The 21,991-nt window shown below is 33.2% G+C and overlaps 2 protein-coding genes and 1 long non-coding RNA gene across 3 annotated transcripts; 2 read left to right on the forward strand and 1 right to left on the reverse strand.

Moving 5' to 3' along the window:
• Positions 1-2,034: 2,034 nt before the first annotated feature.
• On the reverse strand, positions 2,035-6,408 carry LOC118036900 (uncharacterized). The gene is made up of 4 exons (XM_035042755.2): positions 6,254-6,408; positions 5,995-6,171; positions 2,991-4,659; positions 2,035-2,366 (listed from the first exon to the last, which is right to left on the reverse strand). Exons 1-3 carry the CDS (start codon positions 6,266-6,268, stop codon positions 3,034-3,036), a joined length of 1,818 nt encoding a protein of 605 aa, XP_034898646.1. The 5' UTR covers positions 6,269-6,408; the 3' UTR covers positions 2,035-2,366; positions 2,991-3,033.
• An 8,950-nt stretch (positions 6,409-15,358) lies between these two features.
• On the forward strand, positions 15,359-20,340 carry LOC118036901 (uncharacterized). The gene is made up of 6 exons (XM_035042756.2): positions 15,359-15,527; positions 15,834-16,003; positions 16,083-16,145; positions 16,293-16,312; positions 16,445-16,489; positions 19,216-20,340. The coding sequence occupies exons 1-6, from the start codon at positions 15,455-15,457 to the stop codon at positions 19,388-19,390; spliced, it is 546 nt and encodes a 181-aa protein (XP_034898647.1). The 5' UTR covers positions 15,359-15,454; the 3' UTR covers positions 19,391-20,340.
• Positions 20,341-20,544: 204 nt separating this feature from the next.
• LOC118036904 (uncharacterized) lies at positions 20,545-21,034 on the forward strand. Its single transcript, XR_004685468.1, has 2 exons — positions 20,545-20,731; positions 20,817-21,034. It is a non-coding gene; the product is annotated as an uncharacterized lncRNA (long non-coding RNA).
• Positions 21,035-21,991: the final 957 nt, after the last annotated feature.

The following is a 21,991-nucleotide window of genomic DNA, read 5'->3' on the forward strand; positions in this document are numbered from 1 at the left end:
TAAAAATACAAATTTAATCTTAAAATAAAAAATTAGATTATCTTTTGAAGGATTGATTTGGTATTTTGAATTTTTTAAAAGTTTGAATACTTTATTTCCTTGTAAGATAAAGTCAAATAAATTCTCTTGCATAGGCTTTTTGGCCTTTTTACCACGTTTTTTTTGAGATGTTATGTTAGTGTAGGGGCATTATTTCATTTGAATAAATGTTAAAAATTATTAAAGAAACATGTGGCACTTGTCATACCGCACCATCAAGTGGGTGGCCCTTGTGCCTTACGAGCAACTTATAGGGGATCATTCGGCTACCAAAAACCGCCTTCACCTACAACATTAAAATCCTCATGCCTCCCCCTCCACGATGGGGCTGCACATGTTTTAAAATTATTGTCGTAGCATTCTAATCAAGCATCTTTTAAAAATTTGTTAATTTTTTAAATTTGATTTCTATTATTTTTATTATAATTTTTTTTATTTTGAATAAGTTATAAAATTAGAATTTTTTTTCAATTTCATTCTTTTTCAATTTTTTTTTCATCTTTCAAATTTGTCCTTATTTTTTTATTGCTAATTATTTTGTTTGAGATCAATTTTTTTTTTCTATTTTATTTGAGACCATTTTTTTTATATAGTTTTTTTTTTCTTTGGCAAGTTTTTTAAATTGATTGGTAATAAAGCTTCTTAATTAAATTCGAGTTCATCCTTTTATAAATTGAAGGTTTTAAAGATTTAATCAAATTTTAGAGGTTCGTCCAGACTTGTTTGGTTTTTTATTTTTTTTTTGTTTAAGATAATCTTTTCCTCTTTCATTCTTTAGTATTTATTAAATTAAAGACCGGGCTTCATTTTTTTTAACTTGCTTTATGTGATATTTTTTGTTGATTTTGTAAATAAACCAGTTATCTCGGATCTTTTTATTTGTTGTTTTTTTTTTTAGTATTGTGGATAATTTTTTAAATTGATTTTTTTTTCTTGATTTCATCATTCAATTATTTGAAATGATTTTCTTAAACAATTTACAAGATTAGAATTCCTTTTCTATTTCATTCCCTTTAATTTTTTTAATTTTTCAAATGTAATTCTCAATATTTTAATTATTATTTATTTTATTTGAGATAAATTTTTAAATTTATTATTATTTATTTTCTTTCTTTGGGATTTTTCAATGATTCTAAAAATGACCTTGATTTTCTAAAGTCTAATTTTTGTTATCGCTATAATAGTGTCGGGACTTAGAAAAACAGATAATGTATTATCCACCTCAAGAGCACCATGTGTTTGCTTATTTTTATTTTTCAAAAAAAGATATGAAGAGATAACAAGTCATCGCACCTTAAAAAGATTAAAAAAAAAAAAATCAAGCCAAGAAATGCAGGCTTAGGCTTAAAGACCCATGCACCTAGGCTTTTCTTTCAAAGGCCCACAGGTATATGCTCTTTTTTTTTTTTCAAAAAACTTTATTTTTATATACGAGTAAAATATATATTGAAAAATATCCAGCTATTTTTTTTTTAATGAATTTTTTTTGTCCCTCAATTTTTTAAAAAAAATATATATATAATTTTAACCTTTATTATAGATAATATATATTTTTTATTTAACTTAGAACTAATAAAATACATTTTCACCTTTTTTTTTATCAATTTCATCTTTTATTTTCAATAATCTACATTTCAAAGTCCCAAGCCCTTGTTCTGTTTTTTTATTTCAAAAATATTTAATACAAAGAAAATTCCCATGTACTTTATAGCGATATAATTAAATAAAAAGTAATCTCTAGAATTAAAAAATATATATTAAATTTGATGACGGGATAAGGATTTTGCTGCGATGAAAACGACCCTGGTTATTAATTTACGTGAAGCTGTGTTTTCAGAAAGGATGAGAAAAATCGTCGCCTCTTATTTTTGGAAGACCTTCACTTTCAATTTGTGATTTATGGACCTATTCATTTTCAATCTAAAACTTCTTTTGCATGTCTCGGGTTTTCCCTCAGAAAGAAGTCAATACAACTATTTATAAAAGAATGCCTAATTATAAAACAACTAACTGACGATATATATATATATATATATATACACGAGCGTTCCAGCCAATCTAGGCTGTTAGGTTTGGAACAGCGAGACCATACCTGAATTGCAACAATGGTAAACAAGTTGCTGGTTGGTAATCTCATGTGTATGCAGGTGGCCTTCTTTATGGTTTCTTGAAGAAGTACTCTCTAAATAATCACCACGAAATTGAGAATCGCGTCCTTCTTCTGGTTGAGCTCATGGAGCTGTTGGCTTCATCACCGCCATCGTTTCCCAGACAAAGTGAGCTGGTTCTAATATTGACTCGCCAGGAACGCGAAATTACTCGGAACCCTGAAAGAAATGTACGAATATTAACATGTGTATTTGTAAATCAGAGTACACTATCCAGCTATGCAAACTATTATCATTAGTGCCTTCAGAAAGCTTATTATTGTTATTCCACCACTTGAGTCAATTTGGATTGATCAGCATAAGAATCCCAATCAGGTGAAAATATGCAACTCCTAAAGAACTTCCTTTCTTACTCCTAAAAACATAAAAACTCAAAAAGATGGGGGGCTACAATCTTGATGGATATCAGCTAAGGAAACACAACTGAATTAAAGTATTAAATTATTATGACAGGCATCAAATTGTTCACTCCTCTAACCATTTTCATGCTATATCATTTAGGCAAAACATATACGTGCAGTATTCTCAGTCATAAACACAAGAATAAATTACATCCATTATATTTCCATTTCCCTGGCACAGAACTTTAAATCATTCACTAAAACTTATCTGCTTTCAATTCCCATTGACTTAAATATGGAATTGTGAATATGGAATCATGGAATTAATACGAGATGACAATTGCACCATGTTACCATAGTTAGTAACAAAAAGAAATCATTGCATCTTATCCCAGTTAGGGCATGTTTATGAAGGTATAGGGAATGGTTTAGAATATATAACCTGAAAAGCAACTTGAGCCAATCAACAATTGTCCCCAGATGACTCATTTATTCTGTGGCTCTGGTGAATATTCTTGATTTTCCTCCGCTTTCCGTTTTAAATTGCTCTTTTCAACAGAAGTGTTCTTATCAGGGCTGCTCAAAGCTTCCTTCTTGTGCTTCCTCTGAAAAGTGTACTTAAGAAGCCTATTGTCTGATTGACTAGGAGACACATTAGGCTGCACGGATGATTTGGCAACTTCTATATCAGAGTGCACCAGCATTATACTGACAGTAGTTTCTTCAGATGTTTTGGTATCTTTCAAATTAGAATATACAAGTGGAACATTGACCATCTGAGCATCCGATTCATAACTTGGAAATGTGGGATTCCGATTAGAATCACATTCTTCTTTTACCAAATCATCTACTCCCTCCATGTCCTTGTTTGCATCAGTTTGTGCCACACCAGATCTGCAGGGTGCCTTTACACTCACTTTAGCATTTGTAGAGCCACATATAGAGTCCATGCCACCTCTAATTAGTGTTAACCCTGGATCCAAGCGAGGCAGTGGCTTCAGCTTGACATCATTTTCAGTTACCTTTGACCAGTCTTCGTTAGATTTAACATTATCCTGGAGCAACAATGAGTAAGTCTTGCAATGAGTGAGAACAGAAGATGGTTGCAAAAATTCTGAGTGCTGAACCAAAGGGAATGTTGATGATGTAGAGACAGAATTTGTACTTTGCTCTGTTCTTGGTCTTTTACCTTCAGGAACAATCATTTCAGCAGTAAGGCAGTCATTTGTTTCCTGCGATTTTTCTTCCACCTTACTCAGATTCTTCATATCCATACTGCCAGGCTTGACAAGTAGCAAGGTACATGAAAGTCCATCAGATTTAATGGTGCCATTTACTGAGTTTGTTTTGCAACGAGAAACAATAGAAGGTGGTTGATAAGGTTTCTTGACATTGAGACAAGACTTGCGCTTAACTTTGGCCTTTGCAGACCTACTCTTTCTTCGTCTTGATGGGCAAACCATAACACGCTTTCTTCCTTCTTCCCCTAAAAAGTTCATTTTTTCTAAGGCTTTGGTCTTAGGAGAAGGTACAGTGCATTTACCTTCATCCATATTATTTGCTTTGGTGATAACCTCATTCTTTATGAGAGATTCCTGCTCAACTACTACTCCTGGGGGAGTCAATCTGCTAGCAAACAGATTTCCTTCCAATGCACGAATTCTCTGTGTACAACCATTTCTATACAGCTCTGGCTCCTTGTTTGTCATCATAATGGCAGCTAAGTCAGCATCATGTGAAGAATAGTTCTCAAAATGTAATACAGTCAATTGCTCGATATCTTCTGTTGTGTTACGGCACTTGTCGTTGAAATTTCTCTGATCCAGTTGCACACTCTTTACATCAGAAGTTGCCACGGTTTGAGGTGACAGATCAGTCACTGAGAGTATAATGGGCTCAGATGTTAAATTTTGGTTAGAAGATTCATTTTCCTTTACAACCTTTCCATGTGAAGGCTGGCCTTGGCTGTTCCTCACCTTCTCTAGCTCATCACGTAGCCATCTCAACTCATCTCTAAGATCTATTATGACACCCTCTGCCTCCTGGAGCTGTGCCTCAAGCTCGTCAATCTTACTCTGTTGTCTTGAGGATGTTATCTCTGCTTCAATTGTCTGCAAAGAAAGAAGATGGGTCAGCACCGCATTAATGGTTGCAACATGAAAGTAAGCATATATAACAAGTAATGGTGCTCTCAGTACTAGCTGTGTAGGTCACAAGTAACGTAGTGAAACTAATTATAACTCAAGCAGGTCACACATCTCCGCACATGCATCCATCTATCAAAGTGCCATGCTTAAAATTCTTGCTCAAATGAAAAGAAAGAAAGAAAATATCTGGTGAAAGGTAAGGAAAATCAAATGAGCATCAATGTTCATCAAGAAATGGAAAATGCAAATTATATTTTTACCACTCTAATATGATAAAATCAAAGCTTGTGCTCTTTCACAACCAAAAATAAAGGGTCATTTACATATCAAGTGACAGGAACCCTACTTCTGTTTTTAACCACTTTAATTGTACATTCTTTGGTCAAGATTTGTAACAAAGTGCTACCTCCAGTGCGCTCTTTACTTCCTGAATGACATAGGGATTGCTTATTGCTTTTGATTTCTTATCTTTATTTAGACTTGTGTGATTTGGATTTTACGGATGTAATGTGGTTAGCATATCCCAGCAAGGCCTTTTCCTATAAGAACTGGGATCAAGACCTGAAAGCAGTATAAGGGGTTCCCTATGCTATTCAAAAGGCATGTCTCACTTTACATCAATCAATTTATGCTTTAAGGTTTTCTCTATAAATCCTATATATTTTTCTAGTCAATATCCTTCAAATTTTAGCCATTAAACTGTAGTGATTTGTGGTTTACCTTTGTTTTCTCATCCCACACTACATCACTGAGCCAAGGCTAAATAAAGCTCGTGGCGCTGAGCCCATCATGTAAGTGTAGAAGGTTCACCAGCAACCACAAGCGCAGCTTCCAGACAGAAAGACATTAGAGACCCCAAGGTTGTTTCATTTGCAAAATTACTTGGGTCCTGTTTGGAATCATTTCTTGTTTTTTGGTTTTCCACACTTAACTAAGAAAATTGTTTCTTGTTCTTTTCTTTTTACTTCTCTGAAAACTGTTCGTTGTTTTTTTTAAAATGTATGCAAAGAAAATTTTGTTTTATTAAATTAGTTTATGAAATATAACTGCAAAAAATGATATGTCGTCGTTATGTTTAAGAAATATAATAATTTTTATAATCGTTGACATGGAAAAATAAAAATAAAAAAACCAAACAAAAGAAAACCGCTACAACATTTTCGGAAAACCATATATGTATTAAAGCACGAGATTTAATTAAGCCTTATCATGAACTAGCCAATTCTCGAAATAAATTTTTTTAAAAAAATACAATTGAAGAATAAAAGAAGATAAAAAAAAAACTGAAAATAAGCTCACTTTAGCATCGATCATTTGCTTTAAGCGAAGAAGCAATCGAAGCGCCTCGTCCTTTGAATTGCAGAGATCGTGGTGATAGCGAAGCGCTTTTCTCTCAGACTCCATTACTCTGTTCGCTGCCTCTTTTGCCGTATTCAATATTATATCTGCATACGCTTTCTTCAACGCCACCAGTTTCTACGCACAAAATCAAAACGATCAATATAAAAAAAACGGAAACAAGTTACTGACGAGGATGAGGGTGATTTAGTAATTTCACCTCTGATTCTGCCATAGCTGCTGTGGAAAATTTTAAAGCGATGGGCGTCGATGCTTCTCTCCGCTTCTGTTTTGCTCCGTGGGTGTAAACAAGTAGTTCTGTTAGGTTTAGCAACTGAGAGACGATAGCAGCGGTATTACTCGATTACCCCTGGGTTGGAGCTTGAATTACGAGAATGTAGAATGAATCTGGTAACTCTTTTTTGGACTCATTACCATGTTTGCTACCAAACGGCACCGCTCTATCAATTTCAGTATAATTCGAAATTGTGGGACCCAACTACACTCCTTTTTACTAAGGCGCGTTAGGCTGTGGAGTTTCTTTGTAATTCAATTTTCGAATTTCACAAACCCAAAGCGGGCTCCGTTATTTTCACGGGCCAATCGGGCCGCCCATTTTATTTTCTAGCCGCGTTTCTCTATAAAAAAAAAAAAAAAAAAACAATTTATGATGCCCCTCGCTCTGCAAAAAAAAAAATAACTGTTAGAAAGGGTTTATTATTGTGTAAATAAGAGAGCATTATGTTTTATCATAATTATACTCAATAATCTCTTATGTAAACAAAAATCTTGTATAATCAGACCTAAAAATACATTATTGTGTTTTGACATGAAACTTTTTATTGTAGTTTTTTTTAGCACATCAACGCCAGAGCATTGATTTAGGGTTAAAAGACCAGAATATTGTAGTTTTTTTACCAAACCACCTCTCAATGCATAATTGATCTTGTCTTTTTCTATATATACATGTGTTTTTTTCTTATAGCTTAAGACTTGTATATTTTTATATTTTAAAAAAAATTGAAAGTTTTTTTATTTTTCTTCTTACAAATTTATATTTTTTTGGTGTTTTTAGATTATTTTAATATGCTAATATCAAAAATAAATTTTTTAAAAAAAATTTTATTACATCTCTAAATAAAAAAATAATTTAAAAAGTAATCGCAACTATACTTTTAAACTCGCTCTAAAAAGTAAAAACCCCAAAACATCATTAATCAACAATTCAATTATTTTATCATCTTCAAGATAAATAAGTATTTTTTATTATTTAAAAGTCAATGAAATGTCAAAAAAAAACCTTGTTGAATAGGTCTATTTTTTTTTTAACTTTGAGGGTATAATAGTTTTTTTTTTACTATACAATTAAAATTAAAAAGATTAATATACCCATATTCTAAAATATCTATCAAAGGCTTCAATTTTTTCACTAAAAAAAAATCGTATTTTTACTATATATGAAAAAGAAAAAAAATACCCCCAACCTAAGCCTTCAAAAAAATTAAAAAAAATCTACTATGCGAGTCCATAGCAGATTATATATTGGTCTATAATAGATAAGCACAGTGAATTTTCCACATGGTTTAGAGTTCTTGTCCATTATCTTCTATATAAACCTTATTTAATAGCATGTCTTATTTTATTTTCATTAATGTTATATAAAGAGCATACTTCATAGAACTTTAATGTTTTTAAGTATTTTTTTTTATTTATATATAATTAAATTAGTATATTTTTCACATATAATAATTTTTATTATGCGATTTATATAAAAACTTGAATAGAGTTTCTAATCTAATGAGAAGTTAATGACATCAATTTGAGTTTTTTATTAGACATAATGTTAACGTACATAAAATCAGTTCATCATTCTTTTAGTTAGAATTTTGAAGTCATTGAAATGCTTTTTTGCTATGTGCAATGAAATTCAAACTCAAAATCTTTTGAAATGATAAGAGACATAAACGCTAGTTTTTTTTGGTTAAAAACATCATTTAAAATATAGTTTTGAAACCCAACCCAACTCAACGGGTCAACCCAGGACCTGGTCAATCCAAGGCTAGAACCAGGCCGGGTTAAAGAAAAAAAAGGGAAAGGAAAAACTTGGTGACTACGGCAACCCGGCAAAAACTCGATCAAAACCTGGTTGCAACTCGTTGACCTTTTTTTTTTATTAAAACAATGTCGTTTTGATTTAAAAAAAAAAAGAAAAAGAATTGACCCGGGCGACCGGGTCAAAACTTGAAAGTCAGGCCTTGAACCGGACCGGGTCTTAAAACTATGGTTTAAAGCCTAAAAATTACCACAAAGAGTAAGCTGACTCTATTAGATCATAGTATAGTATCAAACATAGACTTATAGGCGAGTCATTAAAGAATAAAAAAATCTTGGCTCAAAGTGCTTATGACCAAACCAAAATTAGCTAAACCAGTCTGCTGCTGAATTAGTTTCTCGATAAACATGGATGATCTACACATCCCAAGCTCTAGCAATTAGTTACTTGGCTATAACTATGAAGGCATGGTTAGCATCAATCCTGTCTCGATCTTGTGTTAGAGCATTAACTGTTATAATAGAATCAGATGTAAGAATAAGTTTTTCTATTCCCATGCTCCAAGCAATTTCCAATCTCATCAAGGTTGCAAACAATTCTGCTCGAACATAGTTACAAAAACTTGTATTGAAGGCAAAACCATGAATTCATGTGCCAGAAATGTCCCGCAGTAGACCTCTTGGACCTGTAATGCTTGGATTTCCTTTATTGCTTCCATCAACGTTTAATTTCACCCACTATAGAGATGGGTATTTCCAACCAACCATAGGAACCTGCTCGTGTTTTAGCAAAGAGTCAGCACCCACTGTAGAGATGGGCATGAGATCGCTAGTAAAGAAATATGCTCTATCCCCGGGTCGAAGAAGTACATACCAGGCATTTCTTGCTAAATGATAGTCCCTTAACACATGTAACACAATTTTAGTCACCTAGGGACAATGCCTCCAATAAGGATCTGTAGCAAAATGTCTGCGAACTCTGTTTTTGTTAGTCATGATACTGTTTTGAGTAACAATCCATGGGGACACCCAGGCTGTTTTAAACTGAAAGGGATGAGTCGAGTGTAGAGACCTCATGGGCATGATGTTCAAGCACACAAGAATAGGATGGTGATCAAACTTTACACGAGGCAGAACTGTAACATAGGCATCCAGAAACTGCAATCTCCATAGTTGATTTCCAAACCCTCTATCTAATTACCTCTTATAGATTATTTGATAACCTCTTCTTAATTGACCTCTCAATGTTATGCTTTTACCGTGACCAGTATGGGGTTAACATGAAATATATAAAGTTATTTGAGGGTTAAGAGAGGATTCATAACCTGAATAAATTAGTGAAAATATTTTGTTTATACTTGAATAGTGTTGATTGTGAAATCCTTGTATAAGATGGAATGTTATTTAAAAAGAGTTTCAAATCTTATTTAAAGAATTAATAATTATGGTGTTGAGAACAAACATGATTTGACTAAGTAGATATACCTCATGCTTCCATGTTTAAATCATAACATTTCTAATATTCAAAAGATCATAATATTAAGGAAATTAAAGAAATCACAACAATGCGACCTCCAGTCTAGTTGTCACAATTTACGTCAATACCATATTTGTTTATTCCATGATTTTAGGATCGAGTTTTTTTTCCGTTACATGTCTTTGATTGCCTAAACTTATGGTCTCGAGTTGTATAAAGATATAAAATATGTACAGAGACAAGTGTGTGTTTTTGTAATAAGAACAACCACAACAACTTTTGTAACCTCTTTATGGTATCAGAGCTATAATCTCTAACGAGTTTTTTTTTTCTTCTGCAACATGGTTGTCATCTCTACATCTACTATTGATTCACCCATCATCACCCTCAATACTGCCACCACCATCAAAGAAAAACTCACCCCTTCCACCTTTCCTCAATGGAAAGCTCAGTTTGAGGCATTACTTATCGATTATGATCTTAATGATTTGTCATTGGTTCAAAAGTATGTTCTACCATTGAAACAACCAACTTTGCCTCCATAGCTACGAGCTCCCACTGGGGTCGCCAAGACAAACTCATCCTCTATGTCATTCTTGCCTCCACCTCCATAAATATCACCCCACTTCTTATTTTATACAAAACATCTCATGAAGCTTGGATAACACTTACCCGTCTTTATGCTGGAAAATCCAGAACACAAACGATGCAGCTTAAAAAAGATTTAACCTTGAGCACTCGTGGAAATCGCACCGTTACTGAGTTCCTTCAAGCAATTAAAATGCTTGCTGACAAACTTGCAATCATTGATCATCTGGTTTTAAATGACGAGTTAACCCTCTACATCCTTAATGGATTGGGTCCCGAATTCAGAGAAATTGCAGCACCCATTCATGTTTGTGACACTTCTCTGAAATTTGAAGATCTGCATGATCTTCTTGTAGGTCATGAAAATTATCTTCGACAGTTGGAGACTCAATCGACAACCAATTTTATTCCCACTGCAAATTACTTTTATCGGCAAAGAGCTAGGCAGTATAAACAAAGTAACAAGCCTTTCTTTCCTAAGACTCGGAGCATAAATGGGTACAACAAAAATTAGCCCTCCCCTTCTAGCTATAGGAAATTCAAGCCTAAGTGTCAGTGGTGTGATCACGGGCCATATAGCCAAAAATTGCCCAAAAATGCCTTCTGTTGAATTTACTGCAAACTGTGCAGTATCCTCTTAAGAGAAGAAACAAAAGTGGCTGGTTAACTCCGCGGCATCTCATAATATGACCACTAATCTCTCAAAATTGACAATTAATTATGAATATGATGGTACTAATGAGGTGGTTATTGGTGATGGATCAGGTTTGCCAGTGTCTCATATTAGTTCATTATCTCTTGCATTGCCTAAATGTGTCTTTCAATTACGTAATACTCTTTGTGTTCCTATAATTCAAAAAACTCTTATTTATGTTCATCATTTCACCAAACGTAATAATGTTTATCTTGAATTTCATCCTACTTATTTTTTGGTGAAGGATCGGATCATGGGGGTGACATTACTCAAAGGCGATTGTGAAGATGATTTGTACCCATTTCCAGAAGATCTACCTCCAAAAAATATCGTTGTCTATGTTCATGAATGTACCACCACCAATGGATGGCACAAAAGACTTGGCATCCATCGTCCAAATTGGTCCATCATTTAATTCACACTTTTTCTTTACCCACAAATAAGAACGAATCCTTATATTTTTGTTCTTCATGTTCTCAAAATAAAGCCCATCGTTAGACTTTTAATAATCATGGTCTCACTAGCACTACTCCATTGGATTTGATTTATACAAATGCTTGGGGTCCATTGCATGCTGTTGGTATAGATGGCTCTAAATATTAGCCATACTGTTGGTATAGATGGCTCTAAATATTATCTTATTTTTGTTGATCATTATACCAAATACATTTGGCTCTATCCTATGACTCATAAATCAACAATTCAAACAATTTTTTCGCAATTCAGAAATCTTGTGGAAAATAAATTTAACACCAAAATCAAGAGTCTTTATTCTGACAATAGTGGAGAATATATCAGCCTCAAATCCTACCCATCAGTTCATAGTATCAGTCATTATACAATCGCTCCCCATACCCCACAACAAAATGGTATGTTTGAAAGATGTCATCAACACATTGTTGAGACTAGTCTCACCTTACTCATAGATGCTCACACGCCCCTCTTATATTGGCCATACGCTTTTCAAGTTGCAACTTACTTGATAAATCAAATGCTTACTTCCACCTTGAATAATAAATCCTCGTTTGAAAAATTGTTTCAACAAACTCCAAACTATCTCAAACTCAAGCAATTCGGTTGTCTATATTATCCTTTAACCATACCTTACAATAAACATAAGCTAGAACCCAAGGCCACACCATGCACATTTGTAGATTACTCACTCTCTCAAAATGCTTATCTCTATCTTGAGCCAAAACCCCTATTTCACTCTCGACATGTCATTTTCCATGAAGGGACTTTCCCTTTTGAGACATCATCCTTCACTAACTCCATGCTCATCTTACCTTCATTAGCAATTAAAGACTCTTTTGTTCAAATTTCCTTGCCACACGTTCCCATCCCTTCTCTTCATCCAATAGAATCTTTGGAATTGGGTACTACTGCCTCTCTATCATCTGTGAATGGATCATCCCCTGTATCTCGTCCTTTCTAGGTAAGTACCCCCCACTCTTCTACTTTACTTTTTAGCCACATTCCTCCATTAAAAGTGTCTGCTACTACTGTTTCTAAGCACACTGATGTGCACACCCACACAATGACAACTCGTTCCATGAATGATATTTACAAACCAAAAAAATCCTTCATAATCACTAAACACCCTCTTCCACCCTCCTTGAAACATACAAGTGTCTCTAAAGCACTCACTGATTCCAACTGACACATTATTGTGTCCTCTGAATTAACTGCGTTGATGTCTCACAATACATGGCATCTCGTTCCACCTCCCCCTTAGTGTAATATTGTTGGTTGTAAATGGGTGTTCCAGGTTAAAAGGCATATAGATGGTTCAGTTGATCGGTTTAAGGCTAGATTAGTAGCCAAAGGGTTCCATCAGAGACCAGGATTGGATTACAAAGAGACTTTCAGTCCAGTTGTAAAACCAACGACCATTTATGCTAACTTAACCATTGCAATTATGCAAGGTTGGTCTCTCAAGCAATTAGAAGTAAATAATGCATTTCTTCATAAGCATCTCACTAAAAAAGTCTATATGCAGTAACCGCCTAGCTTCAAAAGTTTGAAACATCCACATCATGTTTGTTGTCTTACAAAGACAATATACAAACTTAAACAAGCACCTCGTGCTCGGTATTCTGCTCTCAAAATAGCACTATCATAATTTGGTTTCATCAATGCTAAATCTGATTCATCTCTCTTTGTGTTTTCTGATGGTTTAATATTTGCATATTGTCTCATTTATGTTGATGGTTTGATTCTTACTAGAAACAACAAGTCATTTGTTGCAAGTATTATTACATAGCTTGGCCATAAATTCTCCATCAAAGACTTGGGGCCCTTGCATTTTTTTCTTAGCATTAAAGTCATCCCTACTGCAAAATGGCTTGTTTCTAAATCAACATCAATATATTCATAACTTGCTTGCTAAAACCAGTATGGATGGAGCTAAGGATGACACAACTCTTCTCTTTGTCTCGGTTCCTTTAAAGCTGGCTGATTTACTCACTAAGCCACTTTCTCGACAACGAACAGAATTTCTACGAGACAAAATTGGCCTAGCTGATGGTAGCCTGTTCTTGTGGGAGCGTATTAAGAAAACTAAACAAATCATAGCAATCACAGCAATGCCACCTCTAGTCTAGTTGTCACCATTTACGTCAATACCATATTTGTGTATTCCATGATTTTAGGATCAGGTTTTTCTTTCTGTTACATATCTTTGATTACCTAAACTTATGGTCTCGGGTTGTATAAAGATATAGAATATATAAAGAGACAAGTGTGTGTTTTTGTAATAAGAACAACCACAACAGCTTTTGTATCCTCTTTACATAACACATTGTTACTGCACAAAACTGAGAAACGAGTTACTTTCATGGAGGAAAGAGATATTAATTGTTACTATGCTTGTATGTGTAATTTAAATTTAAATGGATTTCATATTAAAATAAAGGCTGGAATTCTCGAGTTAACTTTAAGGCTGAAATTTGTGTTGATTTCAGGGTTGATTTGTAAGGATTTAGGGCTTATTTATGAAGGTTTAAAGACTAACAGTGGAGATAGAGATGTTATGATCGTTCTTGGTCGAAAGAAATATCTAGCGCACAACCATGTGCTTACTATAAAGTGTCAAAACATTCACTTCTCTTATGAAGAATTTGTATGTTGATGAGTTGAGGCTTGTCTCTTCTAATTTAAAATTAATGCATGGAGCTTGCTTTAATCTCGGATTGCAATTCAATAATCCCTGCAAATTCATGCAATGTTGAGTCTCACTTTCATTTTTTTATCGGTAACTTTCAAGATATTTACATGTGGAAATTTCATTGATGAGTAAAAGAATCTAAATCCAGTCTCATTTAAAAAAATGCGGTTAAAACCGTGTTTTTTTTTTAAAATTTATTATTATTACTAAAAAATATTATTTTTTTATAATTTTAGATCGTTTTTTAATATGTTGATTTTAAAAATAATTTTTTAAAAATAAAAAATATAATTTTAATACATTTATAAGTAAAAAACACTTTAAATTATAATCGCTATTACAATATCAAATAAGCTCGTAATAGGTAGGATTCTAAAGTAAATAATTATTTGTTGATTCTGTTTTTTAAAATGTCTAATTTCACTTGGCAATTAGATGCCTTATATCTTCATCATAACTTTAACCAATTTTATAATCCTTTCTCAACTGTGAATTTCAACCTCTACTGTAATCGAAATTACATTTAAATATGTTGAACTAATATTTTTTTTTTAAATATTTTTTTATTTAAAAATATATATTAAAATAATATTTTTTAAAAATATAAATAAATATATTTATAATTTTTTTAATTAAAAATTTATTATAAAATTGAATCAAAATCTTGATTTAATTGAAAGTTAAAATTTTTAACATCTAACCTAATTCTAATTTATTATATTCTTATTCTTAAAAAAAAAAAACATTGATTTGAGAAATTTTTAACAAACAAACATCGGTATGACTATTTTTTTACTTATAAAAAAAACTTTTGGATTTCGTCATTCAAAGTTAAAAATCATGTACTCTAATTTATAATAAAATAGTTAATTATAAGTATATTTAATAAGAAATAATTGATAAAACTATTTTAAAATAGAGGTTATATAAGTTAGAATCCGCAATTAAAGTTAAAATAAATATCATTTGGGAACATGGTGTAAATTATGTTCCTTAAAAATTAATTTTTTTATTTTAATTTTTTATTTTTATTTTAAATCGTTTTGATATGCTGATTTTAAAAATAAAAAAAACATCATTTTGATATATTTTAATACGAAAAATATTTTAAAAAATAATCATAATCATACTTTTAAATAAAAAGATTAAATTTTAGAATGAGCCTTTTGATTTAAAATTTTAAATCATAAAACTTTTTTTAGTCAAAAATTATAAATTAACTTAAATCTAAATCCAAAAGTTATGCTAAAGGCAGCATTTATAACAAAAAAATAAATTAAAAACTAACTTAAATCAAAATATAAAATTATGCCAAGCATCACTTAAATAAGAGCGTGTTTGCCACTAACTAATTGTAAAATTGGAAACAGAGATTTATCACTACCATTCTCTCCGAGACTGAAAGGCAATATTTCGTTGAAGAAAGAGAAGCGCGAAACAGACAATGGCGGCAACCGATCCACAAAGGCAACTCTTAACCCTAATTCGCGACTTTGCTTCCGAGAAATCACAAGGAGGTGAGTGCCTCTACCCCTGTCCCTTACCTCGTTTGGTTTCTGAGAAAATGAAGGGAGCAAAAATTAAATTTCACAGAATCCTCCTTTCATCTCTATCAAAACCATGCCTTGGGTACCGTTGATTGGAAGGGATAAGTAACCAGGGATTCAAATGTTGATTTCCTACATTCTTGGTTACCAAACACAGGCTTCTCGAGAAAATGCGGGAAAATAGTGGAAAATCTATCGATTGAGAGGCAAATATTATATGTTTCATTAGTATTTTTTTTATATACAATTTTTCTCCGGTGCTGTAAATTTGTGTAGAGAGAAGAGTGGTTGGTCTAGAGAAGCGAATAGTAGAGCTTGGATGTCAATTGGATGCGGCAAATGCAGAGATGGAAGAGGTGAAGCGTTTCAAAGAAACCACTGAGCTAGAGCTTAAAGGCTACGAATTTCAATTGGCTTTCAACGACGTATCTATTCAGACCCTAGAGGTTTGTTTTATTTATTTTGCTTTACTTCAGTTTGAATTGTTTTTTCTTCTTAAATTAAGATCGTCTTTAATACTTCCAGGCAAGGATTTCTATGATTCAAGATGAAATATCCTCGGTTGGATCTGAAGTAGAGGGTCTTAAGGTAGCGATTATTGTGTGTTGCTTTCCTCTCCTTTTCATCTTCTTTTGGATTAAGTGAGATTACTTGCGCTTTTTCAGTCTTTTTTTTTCCTGTTTCTGATTCTTGTTCACCTCATTGCATGGGACATTGGGCTTGGGCGGTATGAAGGATGAAGAAGGGGCTTCACGGTAAAGATTGCTATTTATTTTACTTGCCATTCTGCTACATCTGAGCACATGACCAATTGCCTCATCGAAATAGATTCAAGTAGTTGTATCAATTGCTGCTGTTTCTTTAACATGTTTTTGTTGTTCATGTAGAGATGAGTTTATTCGCCAGATGTTTGAGCTCAATACTAAGATAAGGTTAGTCTCACTTACTGGGACACATGTAAATTTGATTGGGAATTTGTGTTTGGATTAACATATTGTACATGTAGCTTCCTGGTATGCAATTGCATTCTTCTTTGGTTAACTTCATGTTTTTTGGAGACTTTTCCTCTTGAAAAATAAATTGCTGTGTGAGTGCATAGGATATATATTAATTGGTTTGATCTAGTTGCTAAACTGTAAAGAAAGGGATGAAAAAAAACATACATCGTTGTACCATATTGATTTGGTCAGATCAATCCCTCTACATGAAAAATGCTATAATTGACCTGTCTATCGCTATGGATGGTAGCTCTTTAAATCTTTTTGCTAGAGATCCTCGTTAGGCTGACTGACCAAAGGTGAAAGAGCGTGGGTTTGTTTTTGGGTGGATGTGTTGCTCAATCCATAGTAGTATATTACTGGTTGACATGGTCAACTGCTGTGGATCTAGCAGTGAAATGGTTCTATTGTGTCGTTTGTGATCAGGGACTAGAGGAAGGCGTTGAGGTTGTAACAGTGAAACTGACATGATGTGGATTTGTGACTAATCTAAGCGAGCATTTGTGTAGTTGAGAGTAGTAGATTGATTTGGGTATACAATTTAGATGTGGTGGCGGTGGTTCTTCATGTGGAAGAGAAACTAGTGGTAGTGGTGTTTTACTTGGGTTTGTTTGTGGTGGATTTAGGTTGTAATTTTTTGATAATCAGTTGTAATTTTATGATGGGTTTTTGATTAGTTAGGAAGTTGGTGTTGTCTTGATAAAAGAAGATGTTGGTTTTGCTTAATTATTTAGTTTTAGTTTTTAACAGATTTTTTTTTTATGATCACAGCGTTTCTATTAGTTCCGTAATTTTTACATTCAACAAATATTTTACAATTTTTTTTAGTCCCCCCCCCCCTCTCAATTTCTCAAAAATTAGAGAATTGGGTCTCAGTGGGACCAGGTGGACATTTGTCAGCTACTCATTAGCTATCAATGGGTCAATCGATGGTGTTTTGTCAACCTAACATGTTTGAGGGATCAATTATATCCTTTTTTCTTGTAAAAGGACTGGTATGACCAGATCAATATGGTACTACAAGGACATATGATAATTTTAAGGAGAAAAGTATTTATACTGAACTAAAATCCCATCTAGTATCTTTTCTGATTACTTGTGTGGTGGCTTAGGGTGATATGGGTATCTTGGGCAGTGAAGGATACATGAACCATTAAACTCGATCATTGTATCAGAAAATTTATCTTAATTTAGATTCCATTTTATTTGTCTCCAGTTAAGCCTCACTGGGAGAACCAAAGTTTCGTTCACTGTCCATCGTGCTGATATTTCTTTAATAATTAATTTTCTTTTCCCTTTTCCTTCCTAATATTCCTAATTGCTAATGCTGTTTTTTTTTTTTTAACCTTTCTTAGGATCTTAATGTTTATTGTTAAAATGAATCATACTGTCAAAACAGACACCACACACTAGTGAAAAACTTATTTTGTGCACCCCATCCCCCTTTCGGGGGATTGATAATGACCTCTTACTTCAAGCAACAGGTCACGGGTTTGGGTTCTTGAACCTTCCCCCAGCTTGAAAATTTGGGATGTACAAGTTGTTGATTAACAATTTGTAATATAGGCTGAATTCTTTTGCAACCGTGTTGCCCAGCTGTCATTGTTCGGACAACTTGGTCCAATTTCACCTCTCATTACGAACCATTTGAACATCTATAAATAGAAAATGCCCGGCCATTGTGAGCTGGTTCTTCTCTGTTTTGCTGCCAAAATTTATACTGGTTTGTGTAAGTTTTGATATTCATCACTACCTGTTAGTTTTGCATTCAAGTCTTTTGAATCTGAAGCAAAATCTCGAGCTGCTTCTTGTTTGCTTTTTATAGAAATATCAAGGACTGGCATCATACACACACATAAATCCCCCCCCTTCATAATTGCATACAGCATGGATTTTTATGACTCAACCACATTCCATCTGAATTACCCACACTTTTATGAGCTTTTACAACCTTATTAGCTTATCTTATCAGTATGGTTTGAGTTTAAACCAATCTCTCTTTAAGTTAAACTGTTTCATTCCTGGGATGCATGATTCTTTTGGCTTGGCCTTGAGGCTTCAGAACATGGTTTAATTCCAAACAATCATCTGAAAAACTTCCTTTTTGAACTATATCCCACTATCATTTTATTAAACAGAAAAATAGAAAAGCAGGAAAAAGAAAATCAAGAGCTTGTGCATTTCATGGTTTAATGCCAGTGCACCATGTGAGAAAATGTGAATGCAAAGATATGGGTATCTTTAGGAGGCAACATGGATAGTAGAATTATTTTCTCAAATTAAATTTGAGGCAAAAAAAAATTCAAAAGAGAAAAAAGAAGTGCTGGCATTTCAGATAAGCTGCAGAGAGGATGCTTTGTAAATGTATTCTATAACTAGAAGGAGTAGATTTTCTTCCTCATATCTCCTAACATTTTTGCTCATCTCGAACTCTTGAAATATAATTCTGATCTACAATTTTAACATGACTACCTATATGGGATATCCCTCATAATGGGTTCCCTGTTCTCGTTGCAGGAAAGTTCACAGAACAGGTTGATCTATATGCTCCGTTTTCCTCTCCATTTAAATGAATAATACGAATGTGATACTTTATATTTGAATGTACGTTCTGGTAGTAGAGGATAACTACTAATTTGTCAACTTATATGTTAATATAGGAACTTCCAAGCGGAAAAAAGACTCGAATCTCAAAAAAAGAGCAGCATTGCAACTACAGCAGGTGATGCTGCCTGTATAGAATATTTTACAGCTCTAGCAGCTGAACCTGCTTGCATCTGTTGGTGTTTTATTTTCTTTTTTTTGTTGTTGATATTAGTTCATGGCAATTCATGAAACTCTTTTTTTTTAAAAATAAGCTTTGTGACAGCATTTGAGCACAATTAAGTGTTTTTTGTTTTTCTTGAAAAGAAATTTTTACCTTCTCAATCACATGTCTTATAGTTCTGAAAAGACCAAGGTAGCTGCTCCCTGACCAATTTGATTCAATTTTGAGAAACTTGTATGATTAATTTTTTCATGAATGAATCCACTTATCTGGTATAAACTAAAATTCAACCTTTGAGTTGCTGATGTGTGGATCATTGGTTGGTTTTGTCTTGTGCTATGGGTGCTGTATTTTTTATGATACTTCTCTACGTTTTATGAGGGGTGGGCCTCATTGGATCACTAGGAGAGCTGTTGATGATCATTCATAATTTTAATTAACCAAAAAAAAAAAAAAACTAGATAGAAGTTCGGAAGAATAGAAAACATGAAGATTTGAAAACCCTAAATCTCTTAATTAAACTTGAAGTTTGCTGATCTACTGGTAAGGGAAGTGCTGGGCTTTCTCAGTCCCCTCTCTTTGCTCACACCAGCGAATCAAAACAGAAACTAAAACTCAGTGACTAAACTAAAGTTCGAGTCCAATCTCCTCTTTTACACATCTTGTTGCAAAACTAGAAATATGAGTTTACTGAAGTCAGTTCGAAGCTTATAGTGACTTGCTGCAACAAGGAGTAACTTGTGGATTCCATAGGGCATGAGACTACATTGGAGTCTGCTCATCTTCCACTGCAAAGTCATTTGATTTGCAGACATTTTCAGCTTGCAGTGTTTTCTACTTCTTGTCTTCTGATTTGTAAAAGGAATCATCTATAAATTTCTTCAGTATAAAGGTCCTATTTTGAGTACAGAATGTGATTGTAAATTTCACTCTAGGTTAACAATATAAAGATATTAGAAAAATGTAAACAGATATATCAGCTTCTGCGAAGTTCAATCTGTTTCTTACTGTGGGTGCATGCATAGCTGATGAACTTCTAATTGGTTGAGACAATAGCCTTGTAGCAACTTTACTAGGGCATAATTTAAAGCAGGTATTTTTTATTTTGGAAGGGAAGTACTGTTGTTGGCCTTTTCTTTGGAAGGCCTCTCTCTTTGCCAGGCTCTAGTCTGATGTGTGGCTGCTTTAGAGTAAAAATGTTCGACTGCGTGCTTTGTTTCTAGTAAAATATATGATGAATACGCACAAAATTTAACATCTTTGACTGTAAACAAGCAGACTTCTGAGTTGGAACAGGATTGTGCTTCCCTTGGTGAGCAGTTGCAGAACAGATGCATATGTCCCATTTGTCGTGCAGATAATGTTGAGGCCCTGGGTGGCGTTCTTGAGGCAAACAAGGCAAATTGATTGTAAGTATTCTACTTGTTATTGCTTCATCCAAAGTGTTCGCTATTACTATATACAAAATCTGCATTGAAAATTTGGAAATTGCAGTTATTAGCATGTGTTTCTATATTGAATTTTTGACGGTCACAATTAGACTGGGAAGCTATTGCTCTATGTTCTATTGAAGCATCTGATGGCCTACGAAGTGGAGAAGTGTTCTCTGACTGTTTTTTGCTTCTAAATTTTCATGGTAGACCTTTTCAGCATGTATCCTATGATATTTCAATTTGTGAGTTAAAATGGCCAAACTACCTACACAATCTCTGCCTCTGGTCGGCCCTTATTACACATGATTGAAGGAAACACATCATGTAGTTATTAACACATGCTAGTCGCTTTCATTTAATCAATTTTTACTTTCCAACGACGTAATCTAAAATTGCACTTTGAAACCCTACTGCGTGAATTTCTTTTCTAAAAAAATAAAAGTAAAAAAGATAACTAAAAAGTGGTGCATCTTCATGATTAGGATCCCATCAGTTAATCAGAGATCTAACTGTCGAGTTCAATAACTTGGGGTTATGGGTTTTATTGGGTTGAATTAATTTTTTTTTATTATATAATATAAAATATAAAAATTGATTTATTATCAATCTAGTATAAAGGATAAAATTTAATAAGAATCTCACGCTAAATAATGGAATTGATAAAAAAAACCAAAAGATATAAAAGAAAGGTCCATTAATCAAGTTATGATTTTATTAGGTAGATTTTTTTTTTTTATGAAGAAAAATATAAAAATTAATTTATCTAATATTAAAAAATAAAATTTAATAAAAACCTCACATTAAATAATGAAATTTAAAATAAAAAAATAAACCAAAAGGTATTTAAAAAAAGAGCTCACTCTTTGATTAATACTTGGTCATCATGCTAAATTTACATCTTGATTTAAAACTTCAAAGAGAGAGAAAGAGAGATAGTAGAGCGAGCACAAGCTGAAGTTACTAGCAGCAGCAGCTACCTCGAGGGTGCGATTGTCCTTTATTACGTGTTCAAGGTAGCGTCGCAAGTATTTGTAATGAAATAAACCCAACATATTAGGAAATATCTCAAACATAAATACCCATAATTCTAATTTTTTTTTTTAAAAAAAAAAACTAAGCCTTTCCATTTGTTTTTCTTTAATAAATTAATACTTTTTGAAAAAGAATATGAAATTGACATTGAGAAATTAAAAAAAAAAATGTTTAATTTATAGGTACTCAAATGTAGATTCTTCG

This window comes from Populus alba, chromosome 1, assembly GCF_005239225.2.
Source record: "Populus alba chromosome 1, ASM523922v2, whole genome shotgun sequence".
Taxonomy (NCBI): Eukaryota; Viridiplantae; Streptophyta; class Magnoliopsida; order Malpighiales; family Salicaceae; genus Populus; species Populus alba.